The sequence below is a fragment of the Danio aesculapii genome, chromosome 3, assembly GCF_903798145.1.
Source record: "Danio aesculapii chromosome 3, fDanAes4.1, whole genome shotgun sequence".
NCBI lineage: Eukaryota > Metazoa > Chordata > Actinopteri > Cypriniformes > Danionidae > Danio > Danio aesculapii.
Window position 1 is genome coordinate 22,436,031 of NC_079437.1, and position 19,185 is coordinate 22,455,215.

General features: G+C 36.9%; 1 protein-coding gene across 1 annotated transcript; it reads left to right on the forward strand.

Moving 5' to 3' along the window:
* The first annotated feature begins 9,343 nt into the window (after positions 1-9,343).
* On the forward strand, positions 9,344-16,790 carry nr1d1 (nuclear receptor subfamily 1, group d, member 1). The gene is made up of 8 exons (XM_056453379.1): positions 9,344-9,718; positions 13,025-13,333; positions 13,419-13,507; positions 13,598-13,742; positions 14,382-15,112; positions 15,207-15,392; positions 15,483-15,693; positions 15,998-16,790. The coding sequence occupies exons 1-8, from the start codon at positions 9,667-9,669 to the stop codon at positions 16,192-16,194; spliced, it is 1,920 nt and encodes a 639-aa protein (XP_056309354.1). The 5' UTR covers positions 9,344-9,666; the 3' UTR covers positions 16,195-16,790.
* Positions 16,791-19,185: the final 2,395 nt, after the last annotated feature.

The window sequence follows — 19,185 nt, forward strand, 5'->3', positions numbered from 1 at the left end:
GAAATTAAATGTATTATCTTTCTATTTGTAAAGATGTTTGGTGAGTAAAAATATGATTTTAATAAACATATCCGTTTAATAAATCAGATTTGTTCAAATGCACCAAAATACATTGCCTATAATCACTGAGAAATAGATAAAAAATATTCATTTTTAAAATGGAGTGTACTCATTTATGCTGAGCACTGTATATGTTAGCATTGTAAACGCTTTGACTGAAGACCTTACATGTACTGGTGGATTAACCAATTAAATATTTTGGTCAATACTGTTGGCGGCCGGCATTATTTGTGAGTTACTTGACGTCAAGTGGTTGCGCTTGGTGAGCTCACGGCATTAACTGCTGCTATTTTTATCGCAACACAACTTGAAATACAAAGAACTATGCCACATTGCGTGCCTTTAGGCTCTCAGGGAATAAGCTTGAACCTTCTTCTTCAGTGGCTGTGGCATCATGAAAAGCATACACATCGTGCCAGGATGCAGTCTATCTTTTCTTGCTTGTGCCATTTCTCAGTTCTAATTTCACTTAATAGCAGGAAGAGTTCAGACTCCTAGTGGGGGAAAATAAATAGTATGGCACTTGGCTTAAGCCTAAGCTTATGTCCACCACTACCTGTAAACTATTTCAGTATCTGTGATAGAGGTCTTCTCTAGTCCTAAAATAGAACAGGATCAATGGCTTTGATTTGTGTTAGCAGTCTGCAATCCTGAAGTCAGTCTGGAAAAATCAGTGTCCTGCAGATTGATTTGGCTGCTTGTTGATTTCTTTTACGCATTTAACATTTGTTTACAGTTTTTCTCAGTCACTTTGGTACATTTCTCACATTCAATTCTCAAAACGACCTGTTCAATATTCAGATCATTAACAATTGAGCGCATCAAAAAAGCAGTTTTTCAATTCTTTGAATAAGTTGCAAATGCTTTGGTTCATCTATGCAAAGATTATGTATGATTATTAATCAAAGTGCATTCTAATGGTCTCTGTTGAATAGTCAACATTAAACTCAACATTGCACTTCCTGCAATGGGACAATTGCGGATTCGCACATTGCGATATTGATGCTGAAATTAAATATTGTGCAGCCCTACTATGCAGTGCTGTTTTATTTCTTTCTGTATCGCAATGACATGGTCTGTCGACAAATTACAGTACAAACAGTAGAACCAATCTAGACCTATCTAACGCTCACATATACTAACCTACAGTTTACAATAAAACTGTATCCGAAATCAAAATGGTAATCAAAACTGAAGCCATAATTTACATCAGAACATCCCTCCAGGGTACACTGCTATTTTGACAACATGGCTAAGCAATTTGACTGTCTTATCTATACACACTTACACATAGACTTGTCATTATGATGGAACTGACATGTTCATTGACAGATATATATTTTTGAGAGATGAACTAAGGATTTTGAACAAGAGACTGGCTTTCGCAGGTAATATCCATGGTATTTTGTACGTGTTGTTTTGAGAAATGCAATTACAGTATTGCAAATTTCAATTCTGATCTGAGAAATGTCCAAAGCAACTTAGAAAAATACTTCATTTATTATTACTTTATATTAGCCTGTCTGATACCAGTTATTTATGAGTTTGATTGTCAAGTGTGACCACAGGATATGGAAAATAAACATGATGATTAAACTTACAGGCTGAACCATTAAAATCAATCATTAGTGAAAAGATTCAGCACACAAAAAAAACGAAAAGCCTTTTCCCTTTCTATAGGATGGATTTCTTTGTGCAATTGTACACTTGCTTTACTACATACACTTTTCAAAATTAATTCAACACCAAATACGAAGCATGAACTGAATTTTTAAAATGTAATCACTTATCAGAGATGATAATTAAAACTTCAATACATTCTCTGCCAACAAGGTGGGCAAATTCTTTAGACAGTCTCAGGATTGGGTCTGATCTGGTCTCTTTGGAAAAAGTACATTATCTTAAAATTACCCGAGGCAATGAAGGCAGACCCAATCCATGTTCAAGGTAAGGCTCAAAGTTTTGGACTCAAAGCCGCTCTGGTTTCAGGTTGGACCTCTAATTTTTGGATTCAATTGGAAATGTGAAGACATCTAGTAGATGCTAAAAGTCTCAAATTTGTCCACAAGCCTATTCCCAATGTTTTCTCTAAATTTAGTCTTTATAGAGATATATATGAAAGCGCTCAAAAGCTGCAAAACGTGGCATATTATCAGTATCAGTTATGTTAAGGTAAAAATGGCAACATGCAGTGCCAATCAGGTTTCCCAACAGTTTTCACTACTAAACTAGCCCAATGGTCAGTCAAAACGAGCCAGTGGTCACTTGAATGTTTTTGTTTTAGTTAAATATTTTTTACTTGCTCTAAAAATACTACAAATTTTTACTTGTTCAAACTACCTAATTAAAATGAGCTGAAACAACACAATTCTTAGGATTTTGTTGGGACAACTTAAATTTATGTTCAATCCACATAAAGTTGTTAAAAGTGTTAAGTTCACTTAATTGGATTTGTGTTGGAACAACATGAATGAATTGTGTGAAATCCTGTATTTTTACAGTGTATCAGAACTATCCCAATAATATCAAAAGTCAAAACCTGTCACTTTTCATTATTAAATACATATTTTGCATCACTATGCATTATGGTTCATTGAAAATAACTAATTATAGATATGAATCTACAAAGATTATGATGGCTGTAAATAATCCAGTTAAAAACATAATGGATGCAGGTAAATGCAGAACAACTCCGGCAGAAGTGAACCCAAACCCCATTTTAAATTAAATGAATTTTTAAAAAATCTAGAATAAACTTTAAAGATGTTAATTAAATTGTAAATCGACAGAATTTCTTCTTTATGTTTGCAGATGTTATTATTTAAAAACAATCATGGAGTGCCCTGCCAGTCTGTTATCATAGAAATGAAAATACTGTAGCCGCACTCACAGTCTCTCCTTTAGTGCCCCTGTCCCCCAAAAGTGTGCTTACACAGTTTCATCATTCTAGTACAGTTTTTATCATTGGTATATTGTAAACATCGTAGAGTAAACTCTTTTAATGCAACCATATAAATACAACTGATGCAATGTCTTATAAATGTAACCAGTGGAATAAACCAAAAAATATGTGGTGAAACAAGGTAAAAGAAGTGATTAAAAATAGTCCAACTTGGCAACCCTTGTGCCAGTAGTTCACCTAATGCAACAATTTGATTCGACATCATGCACTGCACACCTAAAACAACCGTGACCCCCACAGTCCAAAATGAATGAGGATTTTTTTCAAACAGCAAATATTTCATTTTATTTCTACACATTTCAGTAACAACATCAATTACATTATGTTAATACAACATCCTAAGAATAATACATTATCTTAATAGATTATCTTACATTATCTTAGGACGTATTAGAGCCTGCTCGGCTAGACTACTCAACAGCTTCTTCCTACAGGCTTTTAGAGCCCTCAACTCCAGTCAATTTACCCCTTCCTGAAATATCATTCACCACCCACCCCGTGCATTCCTGAGTATATCCCATACAAGTGAGTGGGCTTTACAAACCACCTGTAGAAAAGATACCATCTCATCTCTCTGACTCTTGCACCAGGTTGCACATTTCCACTATAGACACTTTCTTAATCACGCCATGTCTCTTGGAAACATTGTGCATTTTAAATTGTGCTTCATACAGGTGAGTGGGCCTGACAAACCACCTGTAAAAACCCTCTTCTGTCTTATACACCTGATACTTTATCTAAATTCCATCTTACAAGAACTCAATAATGAAAACAATGTTTACTATAAATGTACCACAATCATGTTGCACTGATTGCTTCAACCTTAAAAAACTCTTGCACAATATTAAACCTTAAATAGCTCTTTTGCACAATATTCACCTTTAATATCTCTCTTGCACAATATCCTGCACAACATTGTCCAGTCTCATGTAAAACTACTTGTATAGCCTGTCTTATGTGTATAATTAAGTATCTTATAGTATATGTTAGTTATAGTTATATCTTATGTCTAGGGCCAGACGGAATCTGCGGACATTTTTTGCTATTTCTGCTGGGAATTTTGCTAAAAATCTGCGGATTTCTGTGGAATTATTTTGGGAGTATCATAATTAAAACCCTAATGTGAGAAATAAAAAATAATATCTTTTTAACTTTTATTTAATGTTTAAAATGCAAATCCAATTAGATCCACTTTATTTGGTAAACAAAGCAAGTCTCTCATATAATATATCTACTAAGAGACAGAAAATATTACTTTACAAACTGCATTGTACATAAATCAGATGAACATTGTCATATTAGTCAATACTATTCCTGTAATTAATTTAAAAACTGAATAAATATAGATTTACACACATTTACACAAGTAAATAAACAGAATTAATGATGGGCTAAAAATCTGCTGAATTCTGAGCGCGCAGATTCCGTGTGGGTCTACTTATGTCCAGTGTTGTGTTTATGGTTAATTTGTGTAGCACAGTTGTCCTGCGAGACAAGACATTTTGTTCCTATGTACGTCCACACGTAGCGGAATGACAATAAAGCTCGACTTGACTTGACTAATAACCAGAAAGGGCAGGAACGTGTACACACTTGAAAGACAAATCCTTGTTAAGTGCTGGCTCTTTCCATATGAGGAATAAAGATGGCTTATACCTAAAGCAGAGTAGTTGATTATTATGATTCATGTACTCATCAACAAGAGGATTGATTGTTTTTGCCATCTGCAGCAGTTTGTTGATGTTATTGTTCAGTCTTTTTGACTGGTAAACAGCGTCCCAGTTCCGTGTTTAAACCTAATGGATATAACTAGGACAGCAATGTTTGAAAGTGAATGTACACTGTACACTCACTTTATCCCAACTTCCCCTTTTATGCATACAGGTCCACATACAGTGAGCATAATGCAAATTTAATTACCAGAATAGTATGAGTCTACTGTACTGTTTAACTAAATTTGGATGTCCATAATGTATCAACGCTGAAGCATTATGGTTTCATAGTCAAAAAAGAGATTGAAGAGAAGAAACAACAATATGGCAAAAGCAGTAGATGTTCATACTGACTAGTGCTTTGTGAAGGGATTAACAGACACCTGCAACTTTATATTAAACAAGCATATAACTTTTGGGAGGGTGACGCGGTAGCTCAGTGGTTAGCACTGTCGCTTCACAGCAAGAAGGTCACTGGTTCGAGTCCCAGATGAGCCAGTTGGTATTTCTGTGTGGAGTTTGCATGTTCTGATGTTCACGTGCGTTTCCTCTGGGTGCTCCCGTTTCCCCTACAGTCCAAAGACATGCGGTGTAGGTGAATTGAATAAACTAAATTGTCCATAGTATATCTGTGTGTGTGTGTGTGTGTGTGTGTGTGTGTGTGTGTGTGTGTGTGTGTGTGAAGGAGTGTATATGGGTGTTTTCCAGTGCTGGGTTGCAGCTGGAAGGGCATCTGCTGTGTAAAACATATGCTGGATAAGTTGGTGGTTCAATCTGCTGTGGCAACACCTGATTAATAGAGACTATGCCTAAGGAAAATGAATGACTGCACTTTTTCATAAATTAACCTTTCCATTTGAAAGCTACGTGCTTTTTGCTAACATAAATGTAAAGAAAAAGTATACATCAAGCTTTCAATAAAATTGGACAATATATAAGCATACTCTATGCTTAACAGTTTGGATGCCAAAATCAATCTCTCACATGATATACCCTGACATGTTATTCATTCAGCACTCAATGCATTTATCTTTCACTCATCAGAATACAAAGTTAATGCTGTTTGATACAAATATTATACCATTAACCACCCTGAAACTTTTTTTTGTAAACACAGTAACATACACACATATTGCCTTAAAACAAGTGTAACAGTGTTGTTAGATAACTGAAAATTTATAAATTAAATTATTAAAATTTAATTAATAATAAATTAAACTTCAAAAACTTTTCTGCATTGTTCAAAATAAAAGTTCTTTATCTGCATAGTTCCACTAAGAAAAAAATAAATCCACAAACAGTTCTGGTCACACTTTGCTTTTTACAGCATAACTATTTTTAACTACTGAATAACAATAATTAATTGCATGTAATTACTATATGGTTAGGGTTAGTTGGTGTAAATATGCATAATAATTATAATTAGTAAGTACAGAGAACGTATGTAAGATGAATAAATTATAATAAAGTGTTAATAAAGTTCTTTGTTGAAATATTCTTTAGATCACCAAAATGTTCATCACTCTGAAATTTTCATCAACTCTGAGATTTTACTATTAACTGAAAAATCTTCAGTGCATTACTGCAATAACTCTCTTGGTAACTTTAAGAATTAGAATATCCAGAGTGTTCATTACCGCTAATTACTAAGCAATAATGCAATCCGAAGTTCACAATAATATTTACAGAATTATCAGCAAACAGCTCTGATCAAAATGACAGGCGTCTCGTAAACAAAACAGACCTGCTGGCTGGATTATGGTACACCACTGCGCTCCATGTGAGAGGTTCTATTTGTGTACACGCACAGAGGGCAGTGTGTGTGTGTGTGTGTGTGTGTGTGTGTGTGTGTGTATAACGCGGACGTAGAGTTTTTGCATGTGACCGCTCAGCGATGTGTCAAAAAGCGGTCGTGCCTTCGCTACAAGCCGCGGGAGTCAAGCGTGAGCAGTTTTAAGTCCGCTCAAGCGATTACGTGGGGTGCGCTCGCTTGGTCTCATGGTGTTTTGTCCAGGTAACGTGATGTGCAAACGTGACGAAAACTTTCCCACCTTGCTTATGAAGTGGCACAGTTATTACCCATGCCCATGACAGTCTAAACAAGCGGCTTAATGTTTTAGAAACTTACCATAAAGATATGGTCTGAAATAGAAACAACAGGCGTGATCAATTCACAACATCAAACAACAAACATTCTTCGCCGCGCCAGTGAATCAGCTGTGTTTATGTTTTCCACCCGCTGGGCTGCTTCTCACGTGCAGTGTCACGCACTGTTGTTATACAGGTGAGAAAGATTAATCATACCTGCTAAAAGGCGCCCGAGTGCTTTCACGTGAGTGCAACAAGTGGCTTGTGCATCGCCATGGTCGGAATAAGTGATGTACGGATGTGACTCCTCTTGTTGCTGCGGGATGGTCTATTTTTTAAGTAGCACGGTTTTGTTCACATGCACGTGTTTGCCGGAGACACGAAAAGGGATAATGGTCTTCGGAAAGCTGGTCGGTTTTTCTCTAAGGGAGGCGAGCTATCTGGGACACAGTGGAAACTTATTTTGGGGTGAATAGCTGTTTTCGAAAATAGCCTCAACGGCGCAGAGAGTGCCAAAATAACTGTCAAACATGACTATAGAAAGCGGGAAATGAATTTGTGCATTGTAAGTGCACTATATAAAGGGTATTTTAAATTTAGGCTATTTGTAACTGCCCCATCTAAACCTCAGTGGTTTAAAGCCATAATTGTCTTGTATAAATATCCCTAAAGGGGCTCCAGTTCATGTTATGTGTGCCACTTTATTCCCCAGCGTACCAATAAAACATCAATACACGCATTATTTGATGTGGATAACTAATATTCGAAACATTTAAAAGTTCGTGTTTTTACAATTATATAAATACATGCATATAGCATGGTAATACTGGGTGCATTTTCCGACATTTCAGTGTGTGAATACACTGACTTGACTTTTACAAAGACCTTTATAAGACAAATTAAAGCGAATTTAATGAATGTTCCAAATAGATTAATCAACTAAGTTTACATTTATTTCAGAAGCAAATGTCCTCAGAAAGTTTTGTTTGTTCAAAAAGTCAGTTTAGACGGCATCCATTAAATGTCTGGAGGATAAAAATCAGCCAAAATCAAAAAACAAACGACACTGAATGGACAAATATTTGTACAATACTTATATCAATACTTATAATTTCTTCGTTTTGCATGTCAAGTAAATGTATCTTTATTGAAGAATGTTTAGATATTTTCACAGGAAAGCAAAAATACTGAAGAAATATCCATTATTATTTATTTAACACGTTTTGCCTCCTAATTAAGAACTATTTAAGATGAACACCACCACATATACCTCTTTTGATATTTATCTGACTTTTTGTAGTTACCAAGTTTTGATTATTCAAAAAGTCAGTTTAGACGGCTTTCAACAAATGTTTGGAGGATAAAATCAGCCAAAACCAAATAACAAACGACACTGAATGGACAAATATTTGTGCATTTGAAAACAATACTTAATTTCTTCATTTTGCATCTCAAGTAAATCTATCTTTATTAAAGAATGTTTAGATATTTGCACCGGAAAGCAGATATCCATTATTATTTATTTAAACATTTAACACGTTTTGCTCTTAATATAGAACTGTTTATTAGGTAAATATCACCACATCCTTTGATATTTAGCTTTAGCTGACTTTTTTGTTGCACTTTCTATATTCAGTTTGATGAAAAAGTGTGTCTCAAATTTACTGCGCGCTAATTCACTCTGGCCCGTAACTTTTTATTTTTATTTATTTATTTATTTTTTGCTGCACGTGCAATACACGTTGCTTTGGTGAAAATACACCTGAAATTTTATTACCAAGTATTATCCATGCATTTAATATCAAGACTGAGAAACTAAACAAGATTAAGTGAGTTTTGCCCAAAATAAGAGCAAATATCTGTCAAAGTGATATGAAGATTAATTTAATTTACTTTTTATAGTGTGATCAGCAGGTATGGAAACGTTATTGCAGTATTTTAGTGTTGGAAAGTTATTAAACTATTTAATTTTTATTTTATTTATTTAAATTTTTTAATATTGGATTAATGAAAACGTAATGTACAATAGTATTATTTTTAAACTTTGAGGTATTGCCAATTTAAATCTTAAATTTCCACCTAAAGAGCAATTTTTCCTAGTCTTAAACATGTCTTAAAGAAGTCTTACATTCACCAAAATAACACACAAATAATCAGACACCTAAACCTACATCCTTTTTTGTTTGAAATCGAATATTACATCTGATTAAAGCTGTAAGTTGTTTCGCATTTACTGCGTCGGACATTCCCTGCGCTCAGAGCGCACTGAAAACTTCCCCTTTGTCCAAACAACTATTTTTTCTCGCTCATAAACCTAATGCTGTGATTCATACAATTCCTCTCGATTTCAAACTCTTAGACTTCGACTACATTTCCCAATAGTCAGGCGGCCACGTGCGCGGGGGTTTTTAAAACTCGCAATGAGAAGTGTTCTGGAGAAAGTGTGTCACTGGGCCACGAGTCGGGTCACATGGACACATTTCGAGCCTCGTGCAGCAGCAGTGAAGTGTGGTGCGCCTGCGCTCATCTCCTCCATCCATGCTCAGAACGACGCAGCAAAGCAAAACCGGGCCGATTTGACAGAACAGTTCAGAGCGATACAGATTGGGCGAGTGACAGGACAAGCGCACTGGTGTATGATTGGCTTTCACTGAATGAACTATATTTCACTGGCGTCTTTGCGCAGATCTTACCATCTTATAAGAGCAGATGCGCACGTATTTGATGCGACTTTAGGAAACCAATTGCCTAGCAGCTATGGCTTTATCGTAAGAGACAGATTTGTAGTACATCTATAGAGAATCAGCTTTGAGTGTTACATTGGAGATTCTGTCAAAACCCTGCATGACTTTACTGGGGCTCAACATGACGACCGCAGCAGACACGAACAACACAGGTAAGACGCTTTTAGAAACTGTCTTGATCATTCTGGTTTGCCAAAATGTGTTAGATTGCATGCAGAAATTTGCTGAATTACGCACTACAACTGTTTGACAAACAAAGTAAATGTTTAATTGCGTGGTGCGGTGTGTTTTCTTGCTAGACTAAGCTATCTGTTATGAGTCCGCCAACATTTAACAAGAATTATTCTGAACACTAATGAGTGTTTTTAATAACGTACAAAAAATATTTCATTGAAAGCCTACGTGCTTCTTATGCCATTACACAAGTGCCTTTACATGAGTGAAAAGAAAATGTCTGTTCAAGTATGCATAATTTGCAAATATACATCGTATTTGGCTTAGGAAATGGTTGCGGTATGCATAAAATGTAAATAAGGAACGAAGGCAGACATCACGGGTTAAGACACAGTGTTCTCATGAATTTCGGGGAACTAGGTCATAACTGAAAAGTCAGGTGTACGGACATCCCTGTGATGCAGTCGAGCGTCGAAGGTTCTCACTCGATTCACATGTACCGCCGAGTCTAGCCATGTGCTTTTTGTTTTCATTCTCCGCTCTCCGCCTACAGCCATTGGTAAACGCAGGCGCTCATTACATAATTCCGCCTTGCGATGAGTCTGTCCTCCCAGCGCGAACCCGTGTGTGACGCTGCAGTCTGAGCCATGTGCGCGCTGCGATTGGACCGAATAGTGAGACTCGGGGCTGGACATCACGTTAACCCGTGTTCACTTCGAAAGTGGGACATGAAATTGATCCAGTTTAACGTAACAGTTTCCCCCCTTTCCCTGTGACATGAACAAAACGTCACAAAATATCCCGTCTTGCCGTTAAGATTATTTTTATGTTGTTAAATTAAAATAAGTAAGTATCGGTTTTCAATGCACAAAACGTTCTTTATAATGAAAAAAAAACATTTTATTATTATTAATAATAATAATAGTAACAAAGTGTTATTTAGGAAACCACATTTTATCCTTTGTCATCGTTGTGTTTTGTTGGTAGCTTTATTTTTAAGAGTAAACAGTTGTTTGTTTTAATTTCACTTGATGCAAGATTTAAATTTTAAAATCGAATAATTAGCATATAGAGTCTTATGTCTTTATGAATGGAATGTTTTCGAATCTAAGTTAGAATTGTCGCATTCGAAATCGTTTGATAAACATGACGACAAATTCTTAACAGGCTTATTACTCAGCTCTATGGAATGCTTGATTGTGATTGGTTAGTCTTTCATTCAAAAGTAAAATATTGAATATCGACTGTTGCCCATAGCAACACCATGTATGTTTAGTGTCTATACAGTCACAATAACTCGCAGCTATGAATTATTTCAGTAATAGTTATATTTACACACACACACACGCACACACACGTGTATCTCACTCTGTCTACACACACGCATTCACACACAGAGATAGAGATGGAAAAAGAGGTGGGTCATCTATTCACATTAAGATATATATTATTATTATTATTATTATTAATGGGTGACAACCTAAAAGCCCTACTATAATGTGTTCAGGTGTCCTGACATTTTATCATACCCATCAGATTATGCTACCAACATTGTATCTGAATGGTTCTGGGGTTAGAGTTTAGGTAGGTTAGGGCGATATTAGAGCTTCATATCACACTACTCCACATTAAAATTTAAACTGGTAGCAAAATCTGATGGGTAGCCTATTGTTTCATCAAAATGTGCTACCTACTTTTTGAATGGGAGGTAGGAAATCTGACAAGGTAGAACAAATCAATAGAACTCCTGTTCTTGCCTTATTTTAAGCACATTCTTTACCTGTTGTAAATTCACTGTAACGCCCAGTGATATCCACATATAATAAAGTCTGACGGAGTATACCAATACAGATTGTAAAGGTTTGCTCACTGCCTGTAGGTGAAATGAATGGTGTAGCTTTTTAAAAAGGTGGGTGTGTTTTGAGAGGCGTGTCTAATGGAGTGAGTCTCGTTGAAAGGCCGTCCTTTGTGTGGCACACGTGGAGAGGAGGCGTGCTCCTACAGCTCACACGCGCCCCTGTCCTGCTTACACAAGTATTTCCTCTGACAATGTTTTTGAGCACAAGATCCGAAGTCACTGTTGCCATGTAAAAATAACAAAAACATTCTCAATGAACTGTTTAAAACAGCCAGTCTAGTGGACAAACACTGATACACTTAACGCACGACAGATGCTGTTCAGGAGCATTTGAGGCAGAACAGGAGAGATAAACCTATAACACGTTTTTCTGCTGTGGCTCCACCTGACACAGTGACTTTCTGACCTTTTGTGCAAGTATACAGTTATTATGTAACATCTAAAGCAGTTTGCCATTGACATTTAAAGAGCGTGTAAATATTGCACCTGCAAAACAATAAAATTGCCCCCCAATAATATTTTTTTCCAAATAAAGAAAGATTAATTAAAGAAATAGGAAAGAAATGCATTTTAAACATGCTTACTGGTGCTGTTCACATGGTGATGGAATTAATTAACCATACTTTTATTGTTATTAAATTATTTAGTAATTTGAGCGATTTTAAGGAATCAATTTTTATATGTATTTATATAATTAAAAATTCAGTAAACCTTGAATGAATTTTTGCTCCCTTTTAATGCACTATATATAGGAATATAAGTATGTAGAACAAGAGGAAAGTGTTTAACTTTACAAGACCAAAAGTTAGTAAAGGCAGAAGTATCAGGCACTAGGGAGTGATATACATGCTATGGTCAATGCCAAATTGTAAACTCTAGCACACTCTGCACTTCCTCAAGAGTAAAGTTGAATAGTCTTATCTGATTTGGGGTGATTGTATACACCAAAGAGCAAGATCAAATTCAGATGAAAACAAACAGAGTTGTAAATGTCACATGTCTAAGCATGTGCTGTGCAAAGTCGTGTATCTTATACACGGAAATAACATGAGGCACATGCGGCTTGCTCACATGGCTTACCAGTGACAGTGAAACTGTGAACCAAAAAGTTAAACCCCACTAAGGCACACACTCAGAAAAAAAAGGAGTGGTTTTTGTAACTTTTTTTTTTTTAATGTCTCTTAACACTTCCTAGAAAGTGTCTCTATTTTCCAGCAGGACTGGTTCTCTAGTTTCCCAAGCTTGCTTGTTTCCATAGCACCATCTGTTTTAGTGCATAGTGGAGGGAAGTACTTGTGGGAAGATTTTAAGGAGGATGTACCCACAAGAGGGAGGAATAAAAACATCTGAGAACATTTTAAACTCCCTCATGTTGAGTCTTACTAGAAGAACAATATTGTAAATATACCTTTTCTTTCACCACCAGGTGGGGTGATATCATACATTGGATCATGTGGAGGCTCTCCCAACCGTACCAGCCCTGTGTCTATGTACAGTGAGAATTCTAACAGCAGTATGCAGTCCCTTACACAACCCTGCTTCGGATCATCATTCCCACCATCCCCTAATGGATCTCATGATTCCTCACGGATGTACACCAGTAGCAGCAGCAGCAGCTCGAGTTCAGGATCAGGAGAGGACGGAAACTCATCATGCTCTGGTGGATCGCCGAGAGGCCGTGATGATGGTGGAAGCGCACGCAATTCACCCAACAAATCAGTTGCCACCCTTACTAGTAAGTGATAAGAAGCAGAGTTTACCTGATTAACATTGAGTACAATGTCCAGAAGCACGATTATAACGTCTGACTTTCTATCCAGAGCTGAACGGAATGGTGTTGCTGTGCAAGGTGTGTGGCGATGTGGCTTCTGGATTTCACTACGGTGTCCATGCCTGTGAGGGCTGCAAGGTAAGAATGAAGAATTGATTAGCATGTATATACACCATTAAAAAAGTGAATCTCATTAAAAAATATTTACATGATCTTTGTGGTCCATAGGGTTTCTTTCGACGCAGCATCCAGCAGAACATCCAGTACAAAAAGTGCCTCAAGAATGAAACTTGTACCATTATGCGGATCAACCGGAATCGGTGTCAGCAGTGCCGTTTCAAAAAGTGTCTGTCAGTGGGCATGTCCCGAGATGGTATGTGTCTACAGAATCCACTCCACACCACCGTCATTTTTGTTGTGTTTTTTGTTATCGAGAGGAAATCATGCAGCAAAAAGCCTATTCATCTAAACCAATGGTCTCAAACTCAATTCCTGGAGGGCAGCAGCTCTGCATAGTTTAGCTCCAACCACCTCCAAATTAACATGCTTAATAGTCTTCAGTAGTCTTGAACACCTTGATTAGTTGGATCAGCTGTGTTTGATAAAAGTTGGAGCAAAACTGCAGAGCTGCGGCCCTCCAGGAATGGAGTTTGAGACCTACGATCTAAACATTGCTTTATTTTTTATATTTGTAACACCTTGTATTTCAAGCAAAGATTGAAAAAACAGCATTGCCAATAGTGCACTGGGGGGGGGGGGGGGGGAATCATATTTATTCTGTTTTGCGATACTTAAGCAAGAAGTTGCGGTCTGCAGCTCACAAAGTCTACTGGTGTTGCTGTTGACAAGAGTTTATGAATACCGCATATTGTCCCTTCAAGTAAAAGATGGCTAAATTAAATGTAAAATTAACAAACTACTACATTATCAATATCAGAATATTTGTTCAAATCAAAACTTTGACCAATGTCCTACGAGTGTGTGACATATTCATCTTTTTTTTAACCCACAGCTGTTCGTTTTGGCCGCATCCCAAAGCGTGAGAAGCAGCGGATGCTTGCGGAGATGCAGAACGCCATGAACAACATGGTGAACAACCAGCTGCAGAATGAATTCCAGCTGGCGAGCATTACCTCCAACACCCCCTGCTCTTCTTCTTCTTCATCATCATCCAACACCTCCTCTTCTTCCTCATCTCCGTGTCCAGGCCTTACAGTGGGGCCACAGCCCCAGCCCCCAGCAGTGCCCATAGCACAATCCCCATCCTCACCGGCTCCAACCTCCCCAACAGTCCAACTGGCTCAAAGTCCTCCACCTCTTACCTCTACTCCACCACCATGCACTAGTCCAGGGGTAGACAAAACCATTGCCGCGATAACCAGAGCACACCGTGAGACCTTCATCTATGCTCATGATAAACTAGGTTCACCACTCCTGCCTCACAATGGCGAATTAGACAACCGAAGCAACAACCGCTGCATGGCTGGATATCATCTCAACGGCCATAACACAATCTACCACCATGACAACAACGTTGCTCATCACTGCAACAACTTTGAGGTGCAACAAGACAACAGCCTCCATTTTCAAGCATCCCACACACCTGAAAAACATCAGCAGCACAACAACAACAGCCAGCGACCTCCAAACAGTAACTTTTATAGCATTCACCATGGACAAGAGATGAACAGCGCATCCCAGGGTCAGAACTGTCCGTGGAAAAAACGCAAGGAGATTCTTCTGGTAAGAATTCTGGTATTCTAATGATAGGTTCTTTCTTGTTCTCGTCTTTGAGGCAAATGTTTGATTGAAACCAATTCTCTTTCAATTTTTTCAGGCTTGTCCCATGAACATGCACCCTTACTCAGACCCAAATAAAACACCCCAGGAAATTTGGGAAGACTTCTCTCTTAGCTTCACTCCAGCGGTACGAGAAGTGGTTGAGTTTGCCAAACACATCCCAGGGTTTAGCACGCTATCCCAGAATGACCAAGTCACTTTGCTAAAGGCTGGAACATTTGAGGTAAGCAAGTGACATTTTACTGAAAACACAAGACTTTCATTAAGGCCACAATGCCAATTAAGACTTTTTTTTGTTGAATCGGTTCTGCAGGTCCTCATGGTACGCTTCTCCTCTCTGTTCAACGTAAAAGAGAAGACCGTCACATTCATCTCAGGCGCCACCTATAGCCTGGAAGCCCTGAAAAGCATGGGCATGGGCGATCTGCTGGGAACCATGTTTGACTTCAGCGAAAAACTCAATGCATTAGAGCTCTCAGCAGAAGAACTGGGTCTCTTTACTGCGGTCGTTCTGGTGTCTGCAGGTATGTTGCATATTAGAGATTTCTGTTGTTTCCCACCCTTGTGTCTTTCCAACAAACTGGCATACAATTGAAGAACAATTTCATTAGAAAGTCAATTTTCAAGGAAAGTCAAGTTAACCAAATCTTTAAAGGTTCAAAAATACAGAACTGAGTGGTTAGATCCAAGTATTTTTTGGAAAACTTTCAAAGGAGAATTCAATTTGAAGATCAAATAAAGTATCCCTTACCTGCTTGTCTCTGTATAGTCAGCATCTTAATGTAATCCTCAAAATTAATTTAACCTCTTTCTTTTTCTGTTGTACAGATCGTTCTGGCATTGAAAATGTAAATTCAGTCGAGATGCTTCAGGAGAGTCTAATCCGGGCTCTCCGAACCCTCGTCAGCAAGAGCGCCCCTACTGACGCTTCTCGATTCACCAAGCTGCTGCTCAAACTTCCTGACCTGCGCACTCTTAACAACATGCACTCAGAAAAGCTGCTGTCTTTCCGCATTGATGCCTGAGGTTGCAAACTGTGAAAACCCAGTGAAAGTGGGTCATCGCTGTTTGAAATATAAAAGGGTACAGACATTAGAACCCTTTTAGCAAAGCAAACTGATGCCTTTGGCAGTGTAAAGCACTTGATGACACATTTGAAGAGACACTTCGGTGCATATTGGTCAGCCAGTGGCCTTTATGAGTAAAATAACCATATAAAAGGGTCTTTGAGCCACTCTTCATGTCAGTACTTGAAATTGGTGGCAAAGACAAAGCTAATAATAAAGCAGGCAAAAACATTTGGACTGCATCTGCATAGGGAACACGTGCAAAATGCCTTTTGTGAAGAGTCACAAACAGGCCAGGGGGGTCTCCAAGCCACTTCCAGAGCAGAAACGACTAAAGCAGAATGTCAAATGTCTCCTTAAACCCAGTCTGGCCTGGGTTTCTGCAGAGTCAGAGATTAAACAGTCATTTCAACTATAATGCAGATGACAATATACATGGTATATTCTCATCCCTTGGACTTTGTAAATTGTGTAAATATGATATATACATTAAATGTTTTAAAATGTATAATATATATATATTTTTTTGTAAAGTTCACATTCAATACAAAGTATATCGATAAATATATATATATATATATATATATATATATATATATATATATATATATATATATATATATATATATATATATATATATATATATATATATATATATATATTATGAGCACAGACGTATAAGTAGAGTGTATGCATATAATAGAATAATACTCAGACATGTATTTCAGGTGACTTTTACTTCATAAAGGAATTTTATGAAACAAAACCGTAGTGTGTTGTCTTTTTTTACATGTAGACATCTGAAAAGGCTTATCTCTGCAATGTTTTTAATACTTGTCTTGAATAAATCTTGGTTTATCTGTGTATATGTTTATTGTGAAAGAACTAAAAATGCATAAAAGCAAAAGAAATTACATAATAGCCTGTATAATATTCATACTGAAAATGTTTGTTTGTTTTAAGACAACAGGCAAAATTGATCATTGTTGTCCTTGATAATAAGGTTGCATCCTCTAGATCAGAGATGCCCAAACTAGGGCCCGTGGGCCAAAGTTGGCCCATGGTAACATTTGATTTGGCCCACCATCCCATCTGAGAAGAGAAGAGGAATGATGGGGATGTTTCGAAATTGTTCAATTTAAATTTAATGAAACTGTTTTTTTTTGTGAAATTAAGTGTTTCAATTAAATTGTGTAAATTAAGCAGATTTTTTTTTTAAATGTACCTGACAATGCAGAGACTTTAGTGAGCAAATCCAGTAAATTCTGCTTGACTAGTGTATTCAGCATTGAACTACACTGTTATAATGTGATAGTTAGTTTTTAATGCAGTTAATTCTCATTTAAAATGTTAAACTGCATTAGTTAATACGGTTAAAAGTAATGTTTTCTATTTTTTATTATTATGAAATAAATTAGGAAATTACCCGTGGCAACTTTAATGTAATATAGTTCAGTATATTTTCCTTCAGCCGACGGCTCTCAATGGTATTTGGTTTTTGGCCCATTATACAAAAAAGTTTGGGCACGATTGAGCATAGATCTCAAACTCAATTCCTGGAGAGCCGCAGCTCTGCATAGTTTTGCTCCAAACTTAATCAAACACAGCTGATCCAATTAATCAAGGTGTTCAAGACAACTAGAGACTATAAAGCAGGTGCGAGTTGGAGGTGGGTGGAGCTAAACTGTGCAGAACTGTGGCCCTCCAGGAATTGAGTTTGAGACCATTGCTTCAGAGGGACTTGACATGCACCAAGCATATAAGACAGGAAATGGTCTACCATTGAATATGAATGCAGTGAATTAACTGACTGTTAGAAAGTTAAAGTTGAGGTCATGTTTAAAAAAAAAAAAAAAAAAGAGAACAGAAAATTGCAAAACCTACTCAGCACACATTAAAAAATATATATATATTATTAAATAAATGCCTCTTTTTTGACTCTTCACTGTTAAAGAATGATTGACAAAATGCACCAGCATCACCTCAAACACTAATCAGTCAATCACAGAAGCATTAAGGCATGTATACATGGTCAAGAAAATCTGCTGAAGTACAAATTAGGCTTCAGAATGGAAAAGAAAGGTGGTTTAAGTGACTTAAAACATGGCATCATCATTGGCGTGAGACCAACTGATCTGAATATTTAAAAATATGCCAGAAATTGAGAAAATATGACATTTCTATTGATAAAAAGTGCCTTGATGATGCCAGAGGTCAGATGAGAGTGATCAGACTCATTTAGCAGATAGAGTTACAACTGAGGACTGCAGAAGAGCATCTCTAAACACAAGTCCAGCATCTAGAAAATGAGCTACATCATTTGGCAACATGAAAGCATGTATTCATCTAGCCTTGAATTAATGGTTCAGAATGGTGGTGGAGTAATGGTGTAGGGAAATATTTTCTTGGTAGACTTTTGGACCTATCATATTACCATGTCAATATGGACAAAAAAAATACACAAGATATTTTTTTTCAGCACTTAATTAAGAGTGAAGGCTGTTCTCAAGGCAAAAGGGGTTCGTTTTGGTATTATTAATGCACCTAATAAAGTGGTTGATGAAATTAAATCCCCTTAAGCAACCCTACACCACCCACCCAAAAAATAGAGCAATATTGGAAACATCAAAATATTAATTAACGTAAAATCACAAGAAAAACTGTGACATTAAAAATTAATGACATCAAAATAATCCATTTCATTTTGCAAATGGTAACAGACGGTAAATAAACTTCAATAATCTGGCTGTAGACACTACGAAAGTGGTGAAAAAGCAAGCCATAGCTTCATATAATTAATAAATCAACTCCCTAACTTAGGTAATTATTAACAGTAAATAAACATTTGCAAATAATAGCAATGCAGAAAAATGTAATCAGGCTCTTAAAACATAAAACATTATGCTTTTCAAGACAAAGAATGACATTATATTCTGGGATTATCAAGA

Bases quoted from the DNA above. Each gene is read 5' to 3' on its own strand.
- nr1d1 (XM_056453379.1), top strand. From the start codon at position 9,667: ATGACTTTACTGGGGCTCAACATGACGACCGCAGCAGACACGAACAAC. The intron at 13,508-13,597 runs GTAAGAATGAAG...TGTGGTCCATAG, and splicing joins ATGCCTGTGAGGGCTGCAAG to GGTTTCTTTCGACGCAGCAT. The intron at 15,113-15,206 runs GTAAGAATTCTG...CAATTTTTTCAG, and splicing joins AACGCAAGGAGATTCTTCTG to GCTTGTCCCATGAACATGCA.